An 8041-nucleotide genomic window follows, 5' to 3' on the forward strand; every position below is an offset into this window, starting at 1 on the left:
TTTTAGCTAACATAACCATAATCATATTTCAATTATAAATATGTCAATGAATTGGTATCAGGTAAAAATGTCAGAGGTAAAAATATAAGGGGTAAAAATGTCAGATGTAAAACTATCAGAGGTAAAAATGCCAGACGTAAAAATGTCACAGGTAAAAATGTTCTGGAATGAAGGTTCTGGAATCATCAAAATAATAAGAAATTTGGCCCAGTCTTGGTAAAGTTACAAGCACTGTACACAGAAAGATGTATATGGGATTACACGAACATGTGGCATAAAAATCCGTCCCGATGTTTATGATGTTACATGCGATATTTAGAATATTAAGGCATTTGAAAAGCCATGTTTTTTCAGGGAACATTTTTTATCTCATGTTTTTCCACACTTGCATAATACGATGATAACGCTCATAATTTTTTTTTTACCTCTTCCCAGAGCTCCAACTTCTCTTTAAGTCTTATTTTTTGGCATGTGAAAATCATGTTTATAACTTGTTGAGTATGGAAATTTAATTGTTAACAATATGTGTGAACTGGACATTGACAGTAGTCCTTCGTGTTTGAATTCGAATTTGCATTTGTTGGCCACACTTTGATAGAAAAAACGATACCCCCTCCCCCAATCCCATCATGACACCAGTACCCCCCCCCCCGGCTCCATGGCTGCACCTACGCCACACCATTGCTTTCATAGTTTCGGTTGGGTCAATGCTTTCACTTCATCTTATCTCATACGTCGCCATTAGTGTGGGCTTTGGGCCTGGGTCTGGTTGAACTCTCGTATTGTTTCTGCAAGTATCTTCATTCCCTGCAGAGAATTTGACAAGGTATACAAAACGAAGAAAATATATAAAGTAATCGATTAATTATGAATAATGTCATATTGTTCAAGCAAACTCAAACATGTTAACATTTTCTGAGAGGGCTTTTTTCAAAGTTGGCTGGGTGAGACTAAATGTTGAGTTCACCCTTTCGGTAAACAATGGTTTGGACCTAAGATCACTTTCCCTATTATCATCAATTTAATATTATTGAATCTATGTTTTAGCGCGATAATTATATAAATCAATCAGATTTGGATGCTTTCATTCCCCAAACCTAGTTTGGCCAGGAGGATTAGATCTCCCTGCGTGGTCACTGGCAGGTGGTTTTCTCATCAAATCAGCTATCAATTAACATGAGAAAAAGGGGACCACAGGGGATCAACGAATACCGCTTATATAGGCATGGTTGGCTGTAAAGAGGGCGCTAGTAGCTACAAGTAGTTAGTGTCCCTTTATAGAGGGACACTACAGGTAGTGGTCCCGCGCTTAATACGCCAAATCGTTGGATCATCTTGTGGTAGCCCTCTACGGCATATTACAGGGATGATTACGATTTTCTTATAAAGCGAGTCTGTCTTTCTAACCTTTGCCAGGTCTTCTTCGGGCCCGACCGAGAAGGCCACTCTGATATAAGACGAGGGCTGTGATTGGTCCATGAGGAAGATACCCCCTGGAGTGAGAAGAACGTCGTTCTTCAGGACCTGGTCCAGAAGGAACTCTTCGGCATCTCGGACGGTCAAGAGCTTCATCCACAAGAACAACCCTGCCCGAGGGACAGACCAGGTCGCTAGACCTGTAGGGGTGCGGGATAATACGAAATAGTAACACAAATCACTTCTACATGATATATAGTCCCGTATATAGTATAGATATATCGACTGCTATGAGAGGCATAGTTGTTTCCATAGGCTCAAGGGAATGTTACATCCCGCTATGACCCCGAGGCGCGCCGCGGCGTCCCCGAGAGCCAGCGTAGAAACAGCGATATGCCTCGAATATTAAAGCAGTCCATATATCTTCTATATACCGAATTCACAAAAAAAAATCTATAAGGAATTCTTGCCTTATCCTTTTCTTGAGTAAAGATTGGTTAAAACATCACAGCAAATCTGAGACATTGTCTATTAATATTCGCTGGAAAGTAGCCTGGATCATTCGGGAATCGCACACACACTGTACATGTATGGTATCCGCGCTCGCGGAGAAAGAAACTTTTTACACGTAAATATATGAGGATCCCAGCAAAATGTACCTGTGTGACCCGTTACCCGGGGCAACGGGTACCTTTCTTATTAACTATTGACCGTTAGGCGGGCATGGATAAAATCACGACTCCAATTTTGACCAATCAGATGAGTAGATTTAGTAAACAAACTAAAGAGAGGTATAAACACTTTATATAAATCCATCATGCTGTGAAGCTCATGGCGATTGGACATTATTAACCCGGTTGTAGCCGAGCCGTCAAATTAACTAGCGCTCAAGCAGACAAAATACCTATTTACATATGGGTGGAGATCGAGAGCGACAAATTTAGATCAAGTGCTGTGCTGGGATTCGAACCCTTAACTTTGTAATCTACTGTCGGGTGACTTATCCACTAGACCAAAATACCTATATACAAATAGGATGAGTATACCCGGACCATTGGTGATGTAGATGTCAGATCGACTTTAGAGGATAGCCCGGGATCTCCCAACAAACGACAACAGCAATACCAACTATATAAAGAGGTCCCTTTTTTTAAGACGTGCCGATAAAATGTATTAAAAACGCCCTCATTAAATCTTGTTGATAGTGATGATGGAGAAAGTGTCCCCTCGCCCCTTGGCAGCACATCCCCTGATAATGATTGTTTATTTTGTTAAACAAAAATAAGAAAGTAGGGGTGTCTCATCCGCAAACTCTCTTCGGGTGTGGGGGGGGGGGGGTCCAATGTAGGCCTATATTATTAAATGATAGTTTCAGTTCGTTAAATATACGAGATAAGACAAACAATTTTGAAGTGATGTGGGTCCAGCAGTAGCTGGTAATCAATTCGCCAGAAATGATGGTTATGCATGGAACCCAAAGGAAATAGAGCCATAGTTATGAATAGAGTTAACAAACGCCCTCTAGTGTCTTGTACCGAATGCGAATTTTCACATTTTTCGTCGGATGCTACATAATATAGGACCAAACAGATATTGACTAATAGGATGTGTTATGTAACATTTTTGGACCGGACAAGAGCTTATAACGTATAATTCCATGCGGAGGTCCAAAGAATGTTCTATTTATATTAGTCAAATTCGTTTAATAACAGCTCGACTTTACCTGTGAGATGGTCTTCTGCAGCTTTTGCAATTATGTCTCGTCTTCGTTTATAGAACTCTCGTGCGGTATCCGTGTGCCGGAGAAATCCATCGATGCCCCACTGCTGGAACTGGCTATTAAATAACACCTGATGACAGAGGGAATGTGAGAAACATGGAAACGGCATTCATGTAATATTAAGGGTTTTCTTGAACTGTAAATTGTCAACATCACCACCAACACCACCATCAACATTAGTAGGATCACAGTTCCACCAGTAATAGGAAGATGACGAGAATGATGATGGCGACTGTGAAGGTGGTGATGGTGCTGGTGTGGTATGACAAAGTGAGATTTTTTAATTAAAGATAAAGATCAGTTCTGGTCATGCGATTGCATTGTGAAAGAAACGTTGTGGAGTCGATCATAAAAGGATGACCATCTAGCAAATAAGTATTGGTGTGTACTGCAACGTTCTGGAATCATCAAAAGGATAAGAAATTTGGCCCAGTCTTGTTAAAGTTACAAGCACTGTACACAGAAAGATGTATATGGGACTACGCACACGTGCGCGACAAATGCGTTATATCTATCAGGTCCAAATAGATATACTAATTTACCAAATCTATCAATTAGTAGGCGGCTTCTCGGCAAAATTTGTATCATCACGTATTAATCAAAACATATTATTTCACATGATTGGTAATAAGAGCTTCCATTTCATTTTTTGAGAGGGGGGGGGGGGGGGGGGTTCCAAAACTGGTCTTTACCTTTAAATCTTGGAAACTGAAATAAGAAGAGACACAGATGGCAATGATGGTCATAATGAGGAGGATAATTTGGATGATTGTGATGGTGGTAGTGCTGGTGGTGGGAAGGGTCGTAATGACGGAGGTGTTGGTGTTAATGAGAATATGAAAACACTCTGGAGTGGGATTTTTAAGATCATAATAAGCTTTTAATCTTATAATCTAACATGAGAAGAGACTTAGATGATAATGATGATGATGATGATTATGATGATGATCGTGGAGGAGGCGAAGATCGTGATGACGGAGATGGTGGTGTTGATGAAAATATGACAACATAATTATATCGATGGTTTTATGAACAGAGACTAATTTATCAATCTGAGTTGGTTGAATTCTTACTTGTGAAAGCAAATTAGCATGCTGACTATCGACTTGGAGTTCGTACATCATTCGTGTGAGCAAGGCATTGGGACCCGACACCCAGCCAAGACGATACCTGAATAAAAAATCAAGATGATAATAATAATGGTAATATGACTTCTGGTACTACTACTACTACTACTACTACTACCACAACAACGTCTACTACTACTACTACGACGACTACTACTACTACTACTACTACTACTACCACAACAACTTCTACTTCTACTACTACGACTACTACTACTACTACTACTACTACTACTACTACTACCACAACAACTTCTACTACTACTACTACTACTACTACTACTACTCCTACTACGACTACTACGACTACTACTACTACTACTACTACTACTACTACTACTACTATTGGTACTACTACTTCTTTTGCTACTACTGTTACTACTAGTACTACTACCGCTTTTACTGCTGATACTTGCTACTTCTACTACTACTGCTGCTGCTACCACTACTTCTATACTGCTATGAACAACGAACGGAATTAACAAAAGATTTAACTCCGTTTCGTTGACAATCAGCCGTAGACGAAAGACTTCATGCATGGCTGATTGTCAACGAAACGGATTTAAGTCTTTCGTCAATTCTGCTTGTTGCTACGGCAGGCAGCCAGTGGAAACGAATTCGTTTGATAAATTTATGGAAATGCAAGCACTACTTTAAACAAATAGAACTTTGTCATTCCTTGCTCATTTTTCCTAATTGAAGTGTCATATAAAAGGGCAGACACTCAACTTTCTAGAAATGTGATTTTTTTCTTTGAAATTCAGATACCGTCTGCCAAATGACTTGTTGGTTTCCTCTTTCCAAATTGATTGTAATCAAACATGCGTGACATATGAGTTGCATCAAATGAGAGAGGAGGATCTAAACTTTACAAATATGTGTCATATATTAATCATAAATGTGACTAAGTTATGATAAAACATCGACAATTCTCGGTTTCGTATTTTCTGGGACGCACTGTAATGCCATTTATTTATATTGTGGTACATTGACTTACCCAGCGCCAAGTATCTTGGAGAAAGAGTCACATCTGATAACCCTGCCATCTACGTCCATCGACAGAAAGGATGGTATCAACGGCTGTGGTAATAAGGAGCGCATAAATATCGTAGAGGGAGTTCCTCGATACGAATGATTTCATTCACTCGTTTCGAATACATGCATCTCAATACTCAGATTTCAATTGAACGCGTTGGTTGTTGCTAGCTAGGATAAACATAATGCCTTGCCCTGCCTGATAACACGTAATATGATCAATTCGCATTCTGACTATTGAAATACAACTATTCGTAACAGGTGAACGAAATAATTTGTAAAGAGGCACTTAACCAAGATTTGTGTATGACACTCGATTACATTACGAAAGTGGCCCTTTGCCTGTCATAACTGCCCGTTGCACACGGTTGCGTCAGTTCACTTGCGCTACTACCTGCGCTAATTAATGTTTTAAAGTGATTGTTGCATACGCTAATAATTTTAATCAATGCATGGCCCGTTCACTTACATCCACCTCGTGGTGCGTCAAAGATCGGGTTAGTCACTGACGCACCACTACGTCAGCAACTTGACGATTCATGTGCAACGGGCTTTATCCCCCCCCCCTAGTAGGGCCACGTGGAACACTTGATATGATATTGCAACTCGAAAATGAGTATATCTTGCCTACAAAAGGACAACATAATTATATAGGAAGTACTCAAAGAATGTGGCATAATTTGTCCGTGTTTTAACATACAAATATACTCCTGTTAATTTAAACAAAATCCACGCAATGAAGTGATGGAAAGGTTACTGAACCCACGACCCCCCCCCCCCTTACACACACACACACACATACACACAGAGATAACAATGGCCCTGACTGCTGTGCCATTGATTGGGAGAGTTTGGCCAACCCGGTTGAGTTGGGCACAATATGGCAACTATAATACGCCATGATGTGACCCAGTGAAACCAAGTTGGCCGAACTCTGTGTATAGATGGCTCTGCATGACTGTATCGTCTTACCCCGTCATACTGCATGTAGTAATATGCATCATCTTCTAAGACGATGAAGTCGTATTTTTGAGCTAGGGCATATATCTCCTGTTTCTTCACAAGGGATACAGTTTCACCAGAAGGGTTGTTGCCATTGGGTACCAGGTAGAACAGCTTGGGTCTCGTTGCCCTGCGAGCAAAAATACAACAGAACCTCTTTTAAAATCTAATATTTATAATAACTATAACGCATTGGATTATAATTGGGTGGTGTCGACTAACAGCGCTTCGTTTTACGGCATAGAAACATGTGAGCATAACCCATACCAGTTTCAGTGGCCCTCTTTGATATGCTAAAGGAAAACTAGTCCTGAAGACGGACGTTTTCGGAGGACATAGGATGTCCTCCAATAACGCCATAAGTTCTGCATCAGCGAACAAACATGACCCTTGAAGGCTCGTCCACAGGTATTTGTGATTTTATAACAACGTGTCCTGTTTCTGAGCGTTGTAACACACATATGTAGTAAATAATCATAAGGCCTTTTTTCGCGCGCAGGTATTGTTTCGTCTCCGCTTGCCAATCATTTAGTAGAAAAAATAAAATGAAACAAGATAAAAAAAAAAAAAAAACAATCAAAACCTTTGTATGTGCATGGATCAAGCCTTTATCAATCGTCATACCTCTAAGCCTTTACAAAAAATAGGACAAAGGTTGTATCCTTTTACCATTTTTCCTTATCGTTTGGATCCCAAGCCGACATAATCTCTCTAAAGTGCGCCATGTCAGGGCCATCCTCCTCCATCTTAATCCCGAGGGGTGTCGCTCCTATGTATCGAAGCTGTGCATATTGAAAAATGAAATTAAAGTCGAACAAATATAACTATACAGGTGAGATAGAACAATAACCAAACCGAAATGTATTAATAATATATCAAGTATGAGGAGTGTCTAAAACTTTATCAAAATGATTAAAAAAACTCATCTAGAATATAGTCCCCCAAAAATGATAATCTTGTAATGCAACATGCCGAAGTGAACATGTAATACTGTTACTACTGTATGTCCTACGGCGAGACCCATGTTTAATACTGTTTTAATCTGTCAGAAAAGTATGCTAATCATCAGCACCCAACATTTCTGCTTCTCTCGTGAACTGTTTATACCCCATCCACCACTTTACGATCTGACTACGATACGATTTAAGAAGAGTTGCAATGGCATTTGATATGAAGAATCAAACAGGCAAGAGTTGGATTATCGAGGATCTGGGACCTGTTTCACAAAGCCTTCGTTCACAGGCAAATGATACAACTCACTGACAAATATGTTGATAACCAAACAGAAGCAAGGATTTCAGTTGCTTTTTAGTGACGAAAACTGTCATATGTCACTGATGACAAGTTTTGTGAAACGCCCCCTGAATAGTTATAAAATAAACTCACTGCTTCCATGAATGTTGGATAAGATCTTTCTTGCACTAAACACAAAGAGCCTTGAGACAGAATCAACCTGGCAGCCTAAAATTAAGGGAAAAGGAAAGCGAGGTGAACATAATATTACATTTTTCCTCGAGCAATAATTAGAAATTAAGAGCCGCGGCGTATCCAGAAATCAGACACTTCCTGGAATTTGAATAAAACTCAAGGTAATACATTTACAGGAAGAAAAAAAGGGTGATTGGGTTGGGCGGTTTTCACGAGTACGTTTTTCATTCTGATGTGTGAGAGATTCAACAGA

General features: G+C 39.8%; 1 protein-coding gene across 1 annotated transcript in view; it reads right to left on the reverse strand.

Moving 5' to 3' along the window:
* Positions 1–387: 387 nt before the first annotated feature.
* Positions 388–8041, reverse strand: part of LOC592969 (kynurenine/alpha-aminoadipate aminotransferase, mitochondrial) — a 17701-nt gene continuing 10047 nt past the window's right edge. Inside the window, exons 5-12 of the mRNA XM_792467.4 lie at positions 7747–7821; positions 7030–7142; positions 6331–6490; positions 5321–5403; positions 4270–4366; positions 3140–3266; positions 1408–1616; positions 388–807 (exon numbers count right to left, since the gene is read on the reverse strand). Of these exons, the coding sequence (XP_797560.4) occupies positions 742–807; positions 1408–1616; positions 3140–3266; positions 4270–4366; positions 5321–5403; positions 6331–6490; positions 7030–7142; positions 7747–7821 (930 nt within the window). The 3' untranslated portion in view covers positions 388–741. The remainder of the gene's footprint in view (positions 808–1407; positions 1617–3139; positions 3267–4269; positions 4367–5320; positions 5404–6330; positions 6491–7029; positions 7143–7746; positions 7822–8041) is intronic.

The sequence above is a fragment of the Strongylocentrotus purpuratus genome, unplaced genomic scaffold, assembly GCF_000002235.5.
Source record: "Strongylocentrotus purpuratus isolate Spur 01 unplaced genomic scaffold, Spur_5.0 spur5_scaffold_21, whole genome shotgun sequence".
NCBI lineage: Eukaryota > Metazoa > Echinodermata > Echinoidea > Camarodonta > Strongylocentrotidae > Strongylocentrotus > Strongylocentrotus purpuratus.